Below are 20,767 nucleotides of genomic sequence, written 5' to 3'. Positions count from 1 at the left end.
AAAAAAAAATCTATATTCTAATTTGAGAAAACTGATTAAACAAAGTTAAACAGATTTCTTTTCTTTTTTTAATTGAGATATAATTGATTTACAATGTTGCCTTAGTTTAAACAGGTTTCTTTGTAGAAGAGTTTTCTCCGGAACCTAATAAGCTAGTATGAATTATGATGCTTCAAAGGAGATATTTGAAAAGCTTCCTAGACTTCTTTGGTTCATGGAAAGTTTACTGACCATATTGTATAAATTGTATTCTATTTTCTGCTCTGCAGTTTTGGACATGCTGATATGGGGAATTCTTCAACGATTCTTATGGCATTTAACTAAGACTTCCTTCCTGACAGTTAAGTCACCCACTTCTGGGGGATATGCAAATTCTTTCAGTTCTCATGATAATCGATATGTCTAATTAACATTCAGATGTGAATACTAAAATTGTCTTTTAGGGCCTATTCTACTTTCACAAAAAGGAGCAGGAAAAAAGTCACAATCATTAGCTAATGACTTTTCTTTTTTAATTTTTCTGAGGAGATATTTGCTGAATGAATGAACCAATAAAGAACTGATGAATTCAAGACTGTTATGCAGAGCTATAACAGAACTTTGTGGAATGCATGCTAAAGTGAATCAGTTGGCTGGTACCCAGCAGAGTGAGGGATATATGAGATCCCCACCTGATCTGGTAGGGAGCTCCCAGAAAATTGTGAGAACATGGAGCAAGCCCTGAGGATTAGCCATTTGGGGTCAAAGCTGTGCCATACTGAGTGTGCAGAGTACTGAGACTGAGGACTTGGGCATTTGTTAAAGTAAGCTTGGCAAAGTCCTATCTGTTTGTTTCACTCTCCTATATCCCTGAATATTCAAAGATCCTAAAAACAAAGAAAAAATACTGCTTTGGAAGAAAACTTATGACCAACCTAGAGAGCATATTGAAAAGCAGAGACATTACTTTGCCAACAAAGGTCCGTCGAGTCAAGGCTATGGTTTTTCCAGTGATCATATATGGATGTGAGAGTTGGACTGTGAAGACAGCTGAGCGCCGAAGAATTGATGGTTTTGAACTGTGGTGTTGGAGAAGACTCTTGAGAGTCCCTTGGACTGCAAGGAGATCCAACCAGTCCATTCTGAAGGAGATCAGCCCTGGGATTTCTTTGGAAGGAATGATGCTGAAGCTGAAACTCCAGTACTTTGGCCAGCTCATGCGAAGAGTTGACTCATTGGAAAAGACTCTGATGGTGGGAGGGATTGGGGGCAGGAGGAGAAGGGGACGACAGAGGATGAGATGGCTGGATGGCATCACTGACTCGATGGACGTGAGTCTGGGTGAACTCTGGGAGTTGGTGATAGACAGGGAGGCCTGGCATGCTGCGATTCATGGGGTCGCAAAGAGTCAGACACGACTGAGCGACTGAACTGAACTGAACTGAACTGAGGTGGTTTACTTAATTTGAAATCCTAAGTGATATGAATGTGTCCAGTGGCTTATGGAGCTTGGTGGAGGTATAAATGCCTGAAATGAACCCAGGAACACATTAATAGATTGTACCAATAGGAATCACATACCATCTTCAGGGTCCATAATTTCAGCAGTTGCCATTTCTGGAAACTCCAGTACAGCCTTGATAGGGTTTGTCAGAATGATCTGGAAGGTCTCTGAAGCCTCATATTCATTGTCTGATGGAATTCTCACTTTCCACGTGGCTGTAGTCTGTCTGGGATTGAACTGGACTTGTTTCTGGGTGTTTCCTTTAAAATCTTTATCTGTTTTTGCAGTTTCACTTTGGTTACAATGCCTAAACAAAAATCAGGAAACTATGAATATAAAGCCAAGTAACTGAAGGGAGTTTTTTCACAGTGGGTTCTACTGTTGATGAAATGCTAACAGCACAGAAATTGCTTCTTTTAATGTTCCCAGCAGACACTTATGAGCTAAATATATATTTTGGCTGTGTGGCATGTGAAATCCCAGATCCCTAACCAGGGACTGAACCTAGGTCATAGCAGTGAAAGTCTGCAATCCTAACCACAAAGCCACCAGAAACTGCCGCTTTTGAGATTTTTTTTTTGATTGAAATATAGTGGATTTACAATATTGTGTTAGTTTCCCATGTATAGCAAAGTGGTTCAGTTACATATATCTGTAATATATATTTCAGATTATTTCTGACTGTATGTTATTATGAGGTATAGTATATAGTTTCCTGTGATATACAGTAACTCCTTGTTGCTAATCTAGTTTATGTAGAGTTGTTTGTACCTGTTAATCCCATACTCCTAACTTACTCCTCCTCACTCCCTTCCTCCTTTGGTAACTATAAAGTTGCTTTCTATATCTGTAAGTCTGCTTCTATTTTAAATATAGTTTCATTATTTATTAGATTTATTATTATTTATATATATATTTCATTATTTTTTTTTATTTTTGGACTTCGCTAGTGGCTCAGACAGTAAAGTGTCTGCCCACAATGTGGGAGACCTGGGTTCGATCCCTGGGTCGGGAAGATCCCATGCAGAAGGAAATGGCAACCCACTCCAGGACTGTTGCCTGGAAAATTCCATGAACTGAGGAGCCTTATAGGCTACAGTCCATGGGGTCACAAAGAGTCAGACACGACTGAGCGACTTCACTTCACTTCATTATTTTTTAGATTCTATACATAAATGATATAATACAGTATTTGTCTTTCTCTGACTTACTCAACCAAGTACAATATTCTCTAGGTTCATTCACATGGCTGAAAATGGCATTATTTCATTCTTTTTTAGTGGCTGAGTAATATTGTATATACATGTACTCACATATATATATGTACTACATCCTCTTAATCCAATTGTCTTTTGATAGGCCCTTGGGCTGGTTCCACATCTTGGATATTGTAAATGGTGCTGCTAGGAACACTGGGGTACATGTATCTTTTCGAACTAGAGTTATAAACTACTTTTGGCTAAAAGGGTGTGTCTAAGCAGGGGGCAGACATAAAGAGGAGTGACAAAAAAAGGGAACAGGCATTCACTTCCTTATTTTAGCACATGTCTACTGAGAGCATCTGATGTGCCACACTCTGCCGGCTGCTTGGGATTCAGAAATGAGTAAGAAAGTGCCCCAGCTCCAGAAAGCTCAGAGTCTCTGTAAGCAAGGAGAGGAACAGGCTGAACTGACTCCATCTGGAAAAAGAAGGAAACTCGATTTTGCACTTTCAGTGAGCTTTGGACTATGTGCCTGGTAGCCATGGGGATAACATACCTACAGCCGAACTGGCCTCCCAGACTGATAAACACCAGATTCCATAACAAGGTTTCCCGTTGCCAAAAACAATGTAATAATCCCATATGCAGTCATTCACCTTTGTAATCTTTATGGCACCCACTGGTGTAGGCTACAATGTATAACCAGCTGACCCTTCCGATTGTGAATCATGGCTGCAACCTGATTGTATATCCCTTTAACACTTTCCAGGCTAGGTTTAAGGAATCTGGGGATGTGGGCTTGAGCAGTACACTTAAGGTATATAAGGTTTTCACGAAAGTCGGTCCAGGTCCTTGGCTAAGAGGAGACTCTGCCTTGGGCCTGCTGCTGTAATAAACTGCACTCCACTATCTGCATCGTCCTTCTGAGTGAGTTGTTTCCCGGAATGCATGGCTATAACATCTGGACTCTAGAATCTGAACCCCATGGAGGTAGAGACCTTGGGCTGTTTGTTTCACTGCAGGACTCCTGGTGACTGCAACAGGGCTGGGCATTTTTGAGTTAATATTTTGTATCTGATCATTTCTGCAGTCTCTGGGAGTATTTATTGTTTAGTCTCTAAGTCGAGTCTGGCTCTGTGACTCCATGGACCATATCCCGCCAGACACCTCTGTCCATGGGATTTCCCAGGCAAGAATACTGGAATGGGTTGCCATTTCCTTCTCTAGGGGATCTTCTGACCCAGGGATTGAACGCACATCTCCTGCATTGCAGGCAAATTCTTTACCACTGAGTCACTAGGGAAGTCCTTCTGGGAGGATAACTATAGGTTATTTTCTCAGACAGACATTTAGTCATGGTGGCTTGACTTTTCATGTGTTTACTGATTTTTTTGTCTTTATCTACTGATGTGTTTCTTTTGTGTGTGATTTAAAAAAAGTTTGTAGTCATATTTTTTTAAAGAAAAACTTCATTTTTACTTATTTATTTATTTGGGATCTTAGTTCCCTGACCAGGGATCGAACTCATGTCTCTGCAGTGGAAGTGCAGAGCCCTATCACACTTGCTAGACTGCCAAGGATTTCCCCTATGTGTGACTTTTTAACCATTTAAAAAATCAAAGCATAATGGGTACTTTACAGTGTTGTGTGCTTACTGATTTTTGATAATAAGAAAATTGTTAGTAATTTTCCAGACAATTAGGGCACCGTTGGTGGAGATGGAGAGCTGGGACTTGATTTCAGCAGTGTTAGGAAATAGAAATTAACAAATTACTGAAGCAAATGACCAACAACACAGCAGTGTTAAAACGCCCACTGTGAGCGGTAAAGACTCCACCTTTCAGTGCAGGGAACATGGGTTCGATCCCTGTTCAGGGAATTAAGATCCAACATGCGGCACAAGGCAGCCAAAAATAAATAAATAAATAAATACATTAAAAAAAAATCAAGGGGCTTCCCTGGTGGCTCAGTGGTAAAGCATCTGCGTGCTGATGTAGGAGACATGGGTTCTATCCCTGATCCGGGAAGATGCCACATGACTCAGAGCAGCTAGGGTAATGCGCCACGACTCTTGAGCCTGGGCTCTAGAGCTTAGGAACCACAAATACTGAGCCCACGTGCTGCAACTACAGAAGCCCATGCACCCTTGAGCCTGTGCGCCACAAAAAGAGAAGCCACCGCAAAGAGATGCTGGCATACAGCAGCTAGAAAGTAGCCCTCACTCGCCACAACTAAAGAAAAGCCCGAGCAGCAATGAAAACCCAGCACAGCCAAAAATTAATAAGTTTTTAAAAATCAAGAAAAATACTCATTGTGAGATACAAGGGTGGCAGATGGTAGCCCCTCAAGACTGAATTGATCCTCCCCTCTCCACAGAATGTTCAAGAAGTGTTCGAGTATCATTTGGCTTTGACACCCGAATGAGTACCCAATGGAGCACAAACACCCATGTCTCCTCTCTTCAGGCCTCATTATAAGGTTTAGACTCTTTGAATGTGTGAAATCAGATATCATGGCCTGACACCAGTTATCATGAAAAAGCTTTACATAAAATGAGACTCACAGCTCCTTGTGCCACTGGCTTGGTCTCATTCTCAGAGAATCTGATCTCATGTAAAAGACACCCAAAGCTCTAACGTGTGAAAATAATTTCCAGGATAGAAGAGCTGGAGTTGACTTTTCAAAAGTGTTGAAGAAAGTCTGCATTAATCCTAGTTTGGGAACTGAGAATGGATGTCCAGTTTTGAAGCACCTCCTTTGGCCCCATGTTGAGGTGAAGAAGATACGGAAGAGGGGTATATCCTCGGCTACACTTTATTTTTCTCATTTTTAAAAATTGGAGTATAATTGCTGTACAACATTATATAGGTTACATATGTACAATAATGTACTCGTGTAAAATAGTCACAATTTTTTAACATTATTCTCAATTCATAGTTATTATAAAATATTGGCATTATTCCCCATGTTGTACAGTATGTCCTTTTGGCTTATTTTACATGTAATAGTTTGTATCTCTTACTCCTCTATCTCTATGCTGCTCCAACCCCTACAGATAACCTACTAATTTGTTCTCTGTATCAGAGTTGTTTATTTTCTGTTATATTCACTAACTTGTCTATATACATAGTGTCTACACACACACACACACACACACACACATGTACACACAATACATCTTTATCCATTCATCTTTTGATGGACACTTTGCTTGCTTCCATGTCTTGGCAATTGTAAATAATGCTGCTAAGAACATTGGGGTGCATGTATCTTTTTGAATTAGAGTTTTTGATTTTTTCTAGGTACATACTCAAAAGTGGAATTGCTAGGTCATAAGGTAGCTCTATTTTTAGTTTCCTGAGAAACTTCCATACTGTTTTCTTCAGGGTTCAGCCAGAGTTTAAACAGAGCTAGTGAGCACTGCCATATACATTGTGCAGGCAGGTGGCTGTTTGCTTAATTTTGGGTCGGTACTGGCTACCAGGTGCTAAGGATGTAACACTGAATCAGGTCCAGTTGCCACTACCGCTGAGGGGTTTACAAGTCTGTGGGGGAGACAAAGAGGTGATTTCAATTCTGATGTATGAAAGCCATGAAAGAATAATGGCAGGTAACATTACTGAGTATTCCATGTGTGCTAGGGACCATGCAAAGTCAAGGACCTTTAGTACCTTCTCAAGGGCTATAGATAATATTCTAAGCCATATCCTGGGAGCTGCCTTATAGATACTGCCAAAAGGAGGAAGTCAACAACAAGCTGACCAGACAGCAGCAATGGCATAAGGTGCCACAATTCTGAGAAGTGGCCTCAATAAATGGAAACAAATCCACTCTGGAATTGAAGATTGAGGTTAAGTGAAGTTGCTCAGTTGTGTCCGACTCTTTGCGACCCCATGGACAGTAGCCTACCAGGCTCCGCCGTCCATGGGATTTTCCAGGCAAGAATACTGGAGTGGATTGCCATTTCCTTCTCCAGGGGATCTTCCCAACCCAGGGATTGAACCCGGGTCTCCTGCATTGCAGACCATTGCTTCACCATCTGAACCACCAGGGAAGCCCCAATTGAAGATTAACTGTACTTAAAACAATCAAGACGATGATGGTCAGACCACTGACGACCAATTTCAAGAAGACTGTCAGAGCCGACTGGGCTGTTTCTTCTTTGTCGCCCCCTCCCTCTATCTATAAAAGCTCTTGTCCCCAGATTGTCAGGGGGCAGTTGGTCTCTGGACAGGCATCAGCACCTCCTCCCACCTCCACTGTTGCTGGCGTCGAAAATAAAGCAAACCTTTCTTTTCACTCACCTGGCTTCTTTATTGACTTTTGAGTGGTGAGCAGCGGGACCCTGTGTTCAGTAACAGATTTTGGCACTCTGCTAACATTTAGACTACTAACCCCAGCATCAGGTAGGGTGAGGGGATTAGGAGGGCTTCCTAGAGCCCTGAGTAAGGTGTTTTATAGATTCTCTTCTGTGGTTTGATATGTTTGTTTGTTTGTTAATGTTTATTTATTTGGCTGCATCAGGTCTTAGTTATATGTGGACTCCAGTTACTTGATCAGGAATCAAACCCAGGTCTCTTACATTGGGGGTGTGGAGTCTAAGCCACTGGAGCACCAGGGAAGTCCCTGATGTCATTTTAAGAGAACAAAATGATGGCATTTTAGAGAACAAGAGAGCTGACTGTAGTTCGCATAACAACAAATATTGGGTGACTACCATATGTCCCAGGCTGTTTTGAGGGTTGGCCATCACCCAAGATGTCATTCCTGCCCTTTTGGAGCTGGAAATCTGCTGAGGGAAACAGAGGACAGTTGGACCTGAGATGCCTGTCAGGGAGGGTTAGTGCTCTGAAGAAGCAACGAAGCAGGGCATGGAGACAGTGTATAAGGAGATGCCGAATCAGATAGGAAGACCTTTGCACCTCTCTGAGGAGTTTAGTCCCTCTACAAATATTCAAATGACTCTGGGAAGATGGACAGTTTTTTCCCCCTGAGTCAGACAGGATATGAAAATACCTCTTGACATAAAAACCCAAATCTTTGCCTATGAGAAATGCCCAAGATAAAGAATTGTGGAGACAGAACCCTACAAGAGAAGGGAAGCGTGTTTCAGCTGAAGTTCTTGGCAGAAAGTTCCACTGTGTGTTGATGAAGTAACCTCTGGGTAGTAACTGAGACCAAGGGCCATGCAGAAATCATGGTGCTCTCTGGCTGACCTCGTCTCCTAGAACTGTCCCAACTCAGACACCCCGAGCCTGGAGAACAGACCTGGCAAAAGCTTGCCTTTCCTTGATTGCCTGTTCTCAGCCATCTGCCTCCTGGCTTCTCTCCAGTGGTTTTGGCAGGACTCTAATTAGCCCCCAAAGGTCTCGGAAATTCACAATGCCCGCTTGTAAAATGAAGACATTTTATTGTCTTCTGTTTGTCTTCACAACAGATTATGAAAAAGATAAAATGATCTCTGAAATTTCTGGCAGCTAGAGATGTTATAAAAATGTAATGCATCATTAGAGCAATTACTGTTGATTATTAGTGATGATAATGCAATGTATTATGTAGGCATTATATATCCATCTACCCCAAAGAAGCTTAGGTCTTTGTAGAACACAGAAAATTTTCACACTTTACATATCTTGGAGGAATTTATAACCTAATGGCAGGGTGGAAACAATTATATATAATCAAAAGAAATAGCTACAACTAAACACAATAATGTGTCATGTACTCATAAATAATTTTTAAAAAGAAATAGCTAGAACTGAGCATAATAATGTATTCTACACTTAAAAACAATTTTGAAAGAAACTGAGTGATTTGGGGACTGTGGTATATGGTTATGAAATGTCTTAATTTTCCTAGAGTCCTTCAACTTGAAAGAGATAGGGGGAAAATAGAAGAAGAAAAAATTGCTGTATATAAACCTGTAACTCACATGGAGTGAAAACCATGGCATAATTTCACACATTAATCTTTTAGAAGTTCCCCCAAATCTGTTACTGATTCTCTTCCAATCTATTCTCTTATACTTATTTTTAAGCCTTAATTTCATGTTTTTGTTACCTTTTGCCAACAACCAACTCAAAGTTACTTACTGATAGAGGATGTTTCTCCAAGGGATCCTCTGCGTGTCAGGGTCACTTCTAAGAACGTGGAGTCTTCATCCACAATGTAATACTCTTTCTCCAATGCAATCCGAGCCCAGGAGAGGCGGAAAGGTTGATTTGTTAGCTTATTTCCTCCTGTAATTGACAGGGGTCAAACAGGTGTTAGATGAACTATTGGATGAAAAAATATGAATGACTGAAGTTTGCATTTTGCTTCTGAAGTCAAGAGTTTTTAAAAGTAAGTGCTCATTTTTATATAGAGAGGAAAAGGGCTTTGCTTTTTTTTTAGAGTGCTGTGAGCACCATTTAGAACCCTGTTTCCCCTGCTTGATGTGGGATTATTACTGTGGCTCTGTTCCTGAAAGGCCTAAGGCACTGGAATTCTAAAGGGCTTCCCTGGTGGCTCAATTTGTAAAGAATCTGCCTGCAGTGCAGGAGACCTGGGTTCAATCCCTGGGTTGGGAAGATTCCCTGAAGGGAATGGCAACCCACTCCAGTACTCTTGCCTGGAAAATCCCAAGGACAGAGGATCCCGGCAGGCTACAGTCTATGTGGTCACAGGAGTCTGACAGGACTTAGCAACTAAACTACTACTAAAACTAGGTAGCTTAATTTTATTTTTTAAAAGATTTTTTTTGTGTGGACCATTGTTAAAGTCTTCATTAAATTTGTTACAATATTGCCTCTGTTTTATGTTTTGGCATTTTGGCTGCAAGGTATGTGGGATCGTAGCTCCCTGACCAAGGATTAAACCTGTGCCTCCTGCACTGGAAGGTAAAGTCTTAACCACTGGACCGCCAGGGAAGTCCCAAGCTTGGTAGTTTTAAGTTCAATTCATTTGACAACTCCATCCTTCCGTTGCTGCCTCCCTGGTTTGCTTCCTTTCTCCTTGCCTCTTTTCTTGGATTTCTTCCTCTGCCCTCTGATTTACTACTTTGTATTATTTGTGTATCAATTTGCTCCCACACTGGTCTAGAAGTTCCTTAAAGACAGTGCCCAATTTATATTTTCTTATTTTATCACTATAGAAACCAAGTACTGTGTCTTGAACTCGGATGTGTAAAAGTCTAAAAATTATGCAAGTAGAGGGCAACAGACAAGGCTATAAGGTCTCCATCTGATTTTGTCTCACCCACACTAGATCACAGGTCTCTGCTGATGGTCAGCCTTATTAGCGATGTGGAATGTGTACATTATATAACATTCAACAAACTAAGATCATGGCATCTGGTCCCATCACTTCATGGCAAATAGATGGGAAGACAATGGAAACAGTTACTTTATTTTCTTGGGCTCCAAAATCACTGCAGATGGTGACTGCTGCCATGAAATAAGACACTTCCCCCTTGGAAGAAAAGTTATGACAAACCTAGACAGGATTTTAAAAAGCAGAGACATCACTTTGCCAATAAAGGCCCATATTAGTCAAAGTTATGCTTTTTCCAGTAGTCATGTATGGATGTGAGAGTTGGACCATAAAGAAGGCTGAGTGCCAAAAAATTAATGCTTTCAAATTGTGGTGTTGGAGAAGACTCTTGAGAGTCCCTCAGACCTCAAGGAGATCCAACCAGTCCATCCTAAAGGAAATCAATCCTGAATATTCATTGGAAGGACTGATGCTGAAGCTCAAGCTCCAATACTTTGGCCACCTGATGCGAAGAACTGACTCATCTGAAAAGCCCCTGATGCTGGGCAAGATTGAAGGTGGGAGGAGAAGAGGCTGACAGAGGATGAGACTGTTTGATGGCAACACTGACTAGATGGACATGAGTTTGAGCAAGCTCCGGGAATTGGTGATGGACAGGGAAGCCTGGTGTGCTGCAGGTCTTCCTGCAGCAATAGACTAGTAGAACTGGACAAGACTGAGTAACTGAACTGAATGTTCTAAAAAGAGAATGTAAGCTCATAATGGGCGATGGGGGTAAAGAGGGAGCAACAGGCACCCTCCATGTGCCAGGCACTGAGCTAGGCAATATAGTTTGCACACAAAAAAGAAAAAGCAGAGGCAAACAAGAAGAAGGAGACAAGAGTCAGTGAACAGGCACTGACCGGACCCACTAGGACAAGGAAAGCGCCTGGGTGAACAAAAGGTGAATTTTGGAAAAGGAATGATTTAAAAAGCAATAATTAAAATAATAACAGAGAAAAACAACCAAATGTGGAATTTATAGTTTGCTGAGTTTGAAAGGCATAATGCATTTATGTTTCACAATTATATCTTATTAGGTTGAAAAAAAGGAATCATACAATAAGTATTTTATCTAAATACTGTATTCAGGAATATTTCATTTTGATATAAATGATTTACTAATTCTTTCAAAAATACAATGATTTAAAAATTAAAATTAAGTTTTAAAACCCTAAAGAAGAGATTATACATGCTTGAAGACAACTGTGAAAATGAATTTAATAAAAGCAGATGCTCAAGTAAGCAAAATCAAATCCTGAAGGATAAAGTAGCAGCCATTGTCAAATGTTAGTGGTTTATGACCCTGAACTTGGAAAAAGATTTAACTAATAAGATATTTGATCTTAAATATTTAATAATTACCCAATGAAAATGTGTAATATTACATATACTTTTGTTTCTACTACTCCATTGCCATTTTCAAATAGCTTTATTGTCATAAGCATTTAGCTTCTATGGCTACCTGCCTAACATAACTTGATAATGTATTTGAACTCTATAAGCACCTATTCGTCATGCATTTGGAAATAATACCTATAACTAATGATTGTCACAAAGTGTCAGTTAATGTCAATAGTCATTTGGAAAATGCTTCGCGGTGCCTCCTTGGGAGGAAATGTGCTCCTGTGAATTTTGACTTGATATATACAGTTCCAGCTGCATGTCCACAGATTGTAAATAGAATGGGTTTTTTAAATAGAGTTATACATTCAGAGAAAAGAGACTAACTTGAGATAAAAGAATTAGAAAATTGAAAAAGAGAAAAAGTCAAATTGCATATCAGACAGATCACCGTTTTCAACCCGTCTGTCTCCCTTTGATGTTGGCTCTGTAGGTGGCAATTTAAGAAATGTGCTTTGTTAGCTGAAATATGCCATGTCCCCTTCCTGCACAAGAATATTGATTATTTCACTCCTATTTCTTTTGTGTAATTCACTTCTATTTGGTGATTTCTTGGCCTGCCTGGTTTTCTCCCTTTAGTGGGTACAAATACTGATGTTCTGGGACTGGGAAGGATAACTGTCTCCTCTTGAAATTTCCAGCTGCAAAGGTTCATGCCCATTCTTTTTGAGAAATGATTGGCTGTTTTGTGTATGCTCACATCAGGTTTTTCAGAAAAGAGTTGGCGAGGGTAATCCAGAGCAGACAGATAAGCTATCAGCAGCCATGGCTCTCGCTGTGTTCTCCTAAGGTACAGCAAGCTTCCTTCCATGCAATGCTTGTAAATCCCCTTCTTCAGTCTTTGGAAATCTGGGGGCAGGTGGTGGAGGGAGAAATCTTTGTGCTTACCCGCTGGGCAGGTGTGAGCCGCAGAGGGTGGCAGGTTTAATGTGTTTTAAAAAGAGATATTTGGTATATTCTTTTTGGAGATGTCCCCAAACTGTTTTGATGATATATTTGGCTCTCCATTTCAAAGACTATGAACCCAACATGTTACTGCTATGGATAACAATACAAGTATTTTGTGCCCTTTGCCTCCTTCTTAGAGTTTTTCAATATGAACTCAGTGGAAGCAGTGTGGAAAAAAATACAGACCACGAGCTTTTCTTAGATTCTTTTGTATGCCTCAATAGGGGCATCACTATATGCTGCTTTTGGCACAAAAAAAATTACCCCCCAAATTCTCACAGCAAGACTTTAGATAATAATAGTAGTAAATTTTTAAAAGTTTCTCTTTGTTAATTATATGATTACACCAATCTACATACGTGATAAAAAGATACAGACCCAGTATATCAACGTCAACTTCCTATTTTCCAATTATTAATAGTAGGAAAGTAGAAATACACTGATTGCATGACCAGTTCTAATGCCGTTTCTGTTTGGGAGTTGGGGTTCCATATGGCTTAACTGGAAGAGAGAAAACATTGTGCCTTCCTTCTCTAGAGTGTACAGGATTCAAGGAAGATATAAAACATACTCTTCATTCGAGAGAATGTAATGATGTAATGTAATGTAATATAGCAACTTCCTATTTGGTGATCAGAGTAATCATTCTCATATTTGGATACAATCTAGATAGATCCATACAAAGTGTCCAGCTAACCTCCTGTATTGAACTAGAAAATCTTTTCTTCTAAATTTATCTCATGCTATTTTCTTTTCCCTCCCCATTGGAGGTGAACACTATATTTGATTACTATGCTTTAAGTCAGGGATGTAAGGGGTCTTTGTTCCCTCAACAATCTAGCAATTTAAAAAAGTTGCCCTCACCAGAGTTGTGATTTATCATTATCAAGGAGACACGTGTGACAAATTCCAGTTCCACCCACCAGACTAACGGGGGTGTGGAGGCAGCAAGAGGGGTCATGGCCCTCAGTATCCTGGAGAGCCAGTTGGTGCCTGACTAGGTACATACCACATCCAGGCACATCATCTGTGTGCCACATTTCATTTTCATGTTTCCGATTACTGACTGTGTGAAACAAACAATTTATCTGATTTCTAACGTGTTTATTTGGCAGTATCTTAATACAACTTTCCTTTCAGAGATTCTTCCCTCTGTGTTGAGATTGTTATGAGGATCAAATGTGATAATGGATGTGGAAGCTTTGGAAAAGTTTGAATTTCCCTCAACACAGCCTGGCAGGAATCTAAGTGGGCAGAGAGCCTCCTCCATGGGCAGAGGTCACAGAGGAAGAGGAATTCAGGCAGTAAGCTGGCCAGCTGGGCAGGTGGTCCTATTGGGTCAAACCACAGGAAATGCTTGTTTTCTTCAGATCAAAAATGTCAGCAATTTTGTGTAGCTCAACTTGACACGTAGCAAGGTGTCAGGGTGCAGTGAGAAGACAGCTGGACTCAGGGGAAGGAGTTGGAGGCTGCGGTCTTAGGGGCACCACTAACTAGAGGGGTAGCCCTGGGGGAGATGCTTCCTTCTCAAGACCCCATTTCTTCTTCTCTCAAATGAGCAAGTGGAATTAGAACCTTTCCTATCCAGTTTTAATGTTTCATGATTTTTCTGCTTTACCTTATTAGCTGGTACCATCACAGCTATAGAGAAAACATATTAATTTAGTATGTCCCAGTTTGGACAAACAATAATATTACTCATCTAAGCTGGTGTAACTTGATACATTAAATGTGAGTGGTTAGCTCTCCTGAGCCCTAAGCACAGGCAAGGAGGAAGAAGTCTCTGGAAGGCACACAAACTACCTGGGCACAGAACTGCACTGGTTTATCTAGAGGCATGATCATCACCCCAACTGCATATTATAACCCGGTCCTTTCGTATCCATTACCTCACATGAAAATCCAATCAACAGCAACCTTGAAGAGGAGCCAGCACGCTTGACATTATACAAATGAATCACCTGCCTGACAAATGAAGTACTTATGCTTCAGTAACTACGCCTCACTCGAGGTCACAGAGCAAGTCAATAAGTTAAAAAATAGGAGAAATTCTCCGCAATCTGGATCCTCTCCACCTCTCCATTATCTACTACTCTTTTGCTGCCTTGGAATGCATAAGCTAACTATACTAAGCTATGTGCAGCATGCCAAACTTATGGTGTTGTTTCTGAGTTCAGCTCTGAAAACTCCTATTCATCCTTCAAAGCCCAGATTGGGCATTACTTCTTGATGAAACTTCCCTGGGCGATCTCTCATCCCTGCCCTTTATATACATACTTCCTTGGTAGTGCCTCTCATGGTACTGCAGTTAATTGTTCCATGTCTGACTCTCTTTCTATTGTATATTTGGAGTTGACTGTTTGTGGCTTTTCATAACGCAGTCCCTACCACATAGCATGGTGGTTTGGTTAGTCAGCTCTTAACAGAAACGGTCAAGCCAGAGAGCCAACAGATGTCATTAGCTTCGTTCTTGGCAAGCACTTATCAGGCGAAGAATATAAGCTGAACTTTTCCTTCCAAGGGAAGTCTTCCATTTGTCAGCAATTCCTTTTTGCCAGACCACCAGTCAACAATTGCTAGATAAATGAAAAGCTTCCACTCAACTTACAAACTCTTGGGTAGAATATTCATTTTCTAGAAAGTAAAAGTCCTTTTTAAAATAGCACAAGCTATAAACAATCCCAGTGGTTTCTGTGGGGTCACAAAAAGTCGGACACAACTGAGAAACTAACACTGCTGCTGCTGCTAAGTCACTTCAGTCGTGTCCGACTCTGTGCGACCCCATAGACGGCTGCCCAACAGGTGCCCCCGTCCCTGGGATTCTCCAGGCAAGAACACTGGAGTGGGTTGCCATTTCCTTCTCCAATGCATGAAAGTGAAAAGTGAAAGTGAAGACGCTCAGTCATGTCCGACTCTTCGCAACGCCAGGGACTGCAGCCTACCAGGCTCCTCCATCCATGGGATTTTCCAGGTAAGAGTACTGGAGTGGGGTGCCATTGCCTAGTTCCCAGCAATTAATTGGGACTCAGTAAATACTTACTGAATGGGTGAACAACCAAACTAATCAAAAAGATCACATGGACCACAGGCTTGTCTAACTCAATGAAACTATGAGCCATGCTGTGTAGGGCCAGCCAAGATGGGCGGGGCATGGTGGAGAGTTATGACAAAATGAGGTCCACTGGAGAAGGGAATGGTAAACCACTTCAGTATTCCTGCCTTGAGAACCTCATGAACAGCATGAAAAGGCAAAAAGATATGACACTGAAAGATGAGCTCCCCAGGTCGGCAGGTGCCCAATATGCTACTGGAGAAGAGTGGAGAAATAACTCAGAAAGAATGAAGACATGGAGCCAAATCAAAAACAATGCTCAGTTGTGAACATGACTGGTGATGGAAGTAAAGTCCGATGCTGTAAAGAACAATATTACATAGGAACCTGGAAGGTTGGATCCAAGAATCAAGGTAAATTGGAAGTGGTCAAACAGGATATGGCAAGAGTAAACATCAACATTTTAAGAATCAGTGAACTAAAATGGACCAGAATGGGCAAATTTAACTCAGATGACCATTATATCTACTACTGTGGTCAAAGAAACCCTTAGAAGAAATGGAGTAGCCATCATAGTCAGTAAAGAGTCTGAAATGCAGCACTTGGATGCAATCTCAAAAACGACAGGATGATCTCTGTTCGTTTCCAAGACAAACCATTCAATATCTCAGTAATCCAAGTCTATGCCCCAACCATTAATGCTGAAGAAACTGAAGTTGAATGGTTCTCTGAAGACATACAAGACCTTCTAGAACTAACACCCATAAAAGATGTCCTTTTCCTTATAGGGGACTGGAATGCAAAAGTAGGAAGTCAAGAGATACCTGGAGTAACAGGCAAATTGGGCCTTGGAATACAAAACAAAGCAGGGCAAAGGTTAAAGAGTTTTGTCAAGAGAATGCACTGGTCATAGCAAACACCCTCTTCCAACAACGCAAGAGAAGACTCTACACATGGACATCACCAGATGGTCAACAATGAAATCAGATTGATTATATTCTTTGCAGCTGAAGATGGAGAAGCTCTACACAGTCAGCAAAAACAAGACCAGGAGCTGACTGTGGCTCAGATCATGAACTCCTTATTGTCAAATTCAGACTGCAATTGAAGAAAGTAGGGAAAACCACTATACCATTCAGGTATGACTTAAACCAAATCCCTTATGATTATACAGTGGAAGTGACATATAGATTCAAGAGATTAGATCTGACAGACAGTGCCTAAAGAACTCTGGATAGAGGTTCATGACATTGTACAGGAAGCAGTAATCAAGACCAGCTCAAGAAAAAGATGCAAATAGGCAAAATGGTTGTCTGAGGAGGCTTTACAGATAGCTGAGAGAAGAGAAGTGAAAGGCAAAGGAGAAAAGGAAATATAGAACCACTTGAATGCAGAGTTCCAAAGAAGAGCAAGGAGAGATAAGAAAGCCTTCCTCAGTGATCAATGCAAAGAGAGAGGAAAACAATAGAATGGGAAAGACTAGAGATCTCATCAAGGAAATTAGTGATACCCAGGGAACATTTCATGCAAAGATGGGCACAATAAAGGACAGAAATGGTATGGACCTAACAGAAGCAGAAGATATTAAGAAGAGGTGGCAAGAATACACAGAAGAACTATACAAAAAAGATCTTAATGACCCAGATAAACATGATGGTGTGATCACTCACCTAGAGCCAGACATCCTGGAATGTGAAGTCAAGTGGGTCTTAGGAAGCATCACTACAAACAAAGCTAGTGGAGGTGATGGAATTCCAGCTGAACTACTTCAAATCCTTAAAGATGATGCCGTGAAAGTGCTGCACTCAATATGCCAGCAAATTTGGAAAATTCAGCAGTGGCCACAGGACTGGAAAAGGTCAGTTTTCATTCCAATCCCAAAGAAAGGCAATGCCAAAGAATGTTCAAACTACTGCAAAATTGCACTCATCTCACACAGTAGCAAAGTAATGCTCAAAATTCTCCAAGCTAGGCTTCAACAGTACACAAACTGAGAACTTCCAGATGTTCAAGATGGATTTAGAAAAGGCAGAGGAACCAGAGATCAAATTGCCAACATCTGTTGGATCATAGAAAAAGCAAGAGAGTTAAAAAAAAAATCTACTTCTGCTTTATTGACTACACTAAAGCCTTTGACTGTGTAGATCACAACAAACTATGGAAAATTCATCAAAAGATGGGAATACCAGACCACTTTACCAGCCTCTTGAGATATCTGTATGCAGGTCAAGAAGCAACAGTTAGAACTGGAGATGGAACAACAGACTGGTTCCAAATAGGGAAAGGAGTATGTCAAGGTTGTATATTGTCACCCTGCTTATTTAACTTATATGCAGAGTATATTACGTGAAATACCAGACTGGATGAAGTACAGCTGGAATCAAGATTGCCAGGAGAAATATCAATAACTTCAGGTATGCAGATGATACCATCCTTATGGCAGAAAGCAAAGAAGAACTAAAGAGCCTTTTGATGAAAGTGAAAGAGGAGAGTGAAAAAGTTGCCTTAAAACTCAACATTCAAAAAACGAAGATCCAGTCCCGTCACTTCATGGGAAATATATGGGGAAACAATGGAATCAGGGACAGACTTTATTTTTTTGGGCTCCAAAATCACTGCAGATGATGACTGCAGCCATGAAATTAAAAGACACTTGCTCCTTGGAAGAAAAGCTATGACCAACCTAGACAGCATATTAAAGAGCAGAGACATTCCATCACCCACAAAGGTCCATCTAATCAAAACTATGGTTTTTCCAGTAGTCATGTATGGATGTGAGAGTTGGACTCTAAAGAAAGCTGAGCACCAAAGAATTGATGCTTCTGAACTGTGGAATTGGAGAAGACTCTTGAGAGTCCCTTGGACTACAAGGAGATCAAATTGCAGTCAATCCTGAAGGAAATCAGTCCTGAATATTCATTGGAAGGACTGATACTGAAGCTGAAACTCCGATACTTTGGCCACCTTATGTGAAGAACTGACTCATTGGAAAAGACCCTGATCCTGGGTAAGATTGAAGGCAGGAGGAGAAGGGGCCAACAGAGGATGAGGTAATTGGATGGCATCACCGACTCAATGGACATTGAGTCTGAGCAAGCTTTGTGAGTTGGTGATGGACAGTGAAGCCTGGTGTGCTGGAGTCCATGGGGTCACAAAGAGTCGGACATGACTGAGCAATTGAACTGAGCTGAACTGAAATGCCTCCTGGAGGAAAACTGATATAAATGTAGATTTGAAGAATAGGATGAGAACTGCTAATAATTTAACCTGTGTACAATCTGTAAATGTACTACTTCTATTGCCTTGCTTCATGAGAATGTAGATAATGATTTTAAAAATCTATTACTATAATAGTATAAACTGTAGTTTTATTCTGCATGCCTGCATGCCAGGCTTTTAGATTCTTAATTTTGAGTCTTTTCTTCTGCAAAATACTATGCATATAGAGTATGAAACAATCTTAAGTTTGATTGTTTTTTAAGTTTGATTGTTCTATGGAAATCTTTAACATGATAGAAAAAATGCTTTACATTTCTAGAGCACCTATTATTTAAACTTCTCATAGTCAGAATTCTTCTCATGTTCTAGAAACTGATCCCATGACACTGGTCACATAAATTTGTCCTTGATTGGCATTAGAAATGAGATAGCATAAGGAAAGAAGGAGGGAGGGAAGAGAGGAAGGAAGAAAAGAAAGAAAGAAAAAGACCATTTTCTGAAAAGCCCTAATGCACTGTACGCTTTAGGAGGATGTAATCCCTTACTAAACCAAGTCGCTCAGCTCCTTATAAGTGTCCAATGACAGACAAGGGCATCCGTGTGACTATGTTAAGATCAGTGACAAGTGACTCAAATAGTGGACATAGCACCCAGAATCACCTTTTCTCCTAAGAAGAAAGAGATCATTTTTCACATCCCAACCCAGCTTATGAACATTGTGTGCTCAAAAGAGATACAAGACTGTTCCAAGAGCAATTTTATTCATACATATTATTACAGGAAAGGAGAAGCCACATGAAGTTTCACATGAAGAAAAAGGAGATCAAAAGGAAGCATCAAAAAGCAAAAGTTAAAAATCTCAAGTAGAGTTATACCATGTTCATGGATTGGAAGAATCAATATAGTGAAAATGAGTATACTACCCAAAGCAATTTATAGATTCAATGCAATCCCTATCAATCTACCAATGGTATTCTTCACAGAGCTAGACCAAATAATTTCACAGTTTGTATGGAAATACAAAAAACCTCGAATAGCCAAAGCAATCTTGAGAAAGAAAAATGGAACTGGAGGAATCAACCTGCCTGACTTCAGGGTCTACTACAAAGCCACAGTCATCAAGACAGTATGGTACTGGCACAAAGACAGAAATATAGATCAATGGAACAAAATAGAAAACCCAGAGATAAATCCACGCACATATGGACACCTTATCTTTGACAAAGGAGGCAGGAATATACAATGGATTAAAGACAATCTCTTTAACACGTGGTGCTGGGAAAACTGGTCAACCACTTGTAAAAGAATGAAACTAGAACCCTTTCTAACACCATACACAAAAATAAACTCAAAATGGATTAAAGATCTCAACGTAAGACCAGAAACTATAAAACTCCTAGAGGAGAATATAGGCAAAACACTCTCCAACATACACCACAGCAGGATCCTCTATGACCCACCTCCCAGAATATTGGAAATAAAAGCAAAAATAAACAAATGGGACCTAATTAAACTTAAAAGCTTCTGCACAACAAAGGAAACTATAAGCAAGGTGAAAAGACAGACTTCAGAATGGGAGAAAATAATAGCAAACGAAGCAACTGACAAAGAACTAATCTCAAAAATATATAAGCAACTCCTACAGCTCAATTCCAGAAAAATAAAAGACCCAATCAAAAAATGGGCCAAAGAACTAAATAGACATTTCTCCAAAGAAGACATACAGGTGGCTAACAAACACATGAAAAGATGCTCAACATCACTCATTATCAGAGAAATGCAAATCAAAACCACAATGAGGTACCATTTCATGCCAGTCAGAATGGCTGCCATCCAAAAGTCTACAAGCAATAAATGCTGGAGAGGGTGTGGAGCAAAGGGAACCCTCTTACATTGTTGGTGGGAATGCAAACTAGTACAGCCACTATGGAGAACACTGTGGAGATTCCTTAAAAAACTGGAAATAGAACTGCCTTATGACCCAGCAATCCCACTGCTGGGCATACACACTGAGGAAACCAGAAGGGAAAGAGACACGTGTACCCCAATGTTCATTGCAGCACTGTTTATAACAGCCAGGACATGGAAGCAGCCTTATCATCAAATGAATAGATAAGAAAGCTGTGGTACTTATACACAATGCAGTATTACTCAGCCATTAAAAAGAAT

At 40.5% G+C, this 20,767-nt stretch overlaps 1 protein-coding gene across 1 annotated transcript in view; it reads right to left on the bottom strand.

The window, feature by feature from the left end:
• Positions 1 to 20,767, bottom strand: part of LOC147355046 (FRAS1-related extracellular matrix protein 3-like) — a 121,416-nt gene that overhangs the window by 31,013 nt on the left and 69,636 nt on the right. The window contains 3 exon segments of the mRNA XM_086349361.1: positions 1,561 to 1,790; positions 7,702 to 7,771; positions 8,778 to 8,924. Coding sequence (XP_086205487.1) covers positions 1,561 to 1,790; positions 7,702 to 7,771; positions 8,778 to 8,924 — 447 coding nt within the window.

The sequence above is a fragment of the Bos grunniens genome, chromosome 17 (genome assembly GCF_055505025.1).
Source record: "Bos grunniens cultivar Pamir isolate PY7600 chromosome 17, Bosgru_T2T1.0, whole genome shotgun sequence".
Classification (NCBI taxonomy): domain Eukaryota; kingdom Metazoa; phylum Chordata; class Mammalia; order Artiodactyla; family Bovidae; genus Bos; species Bos grunniens.
This window is presented reverse-complemented; position numbering and strand designations above follow the sequence as displayed.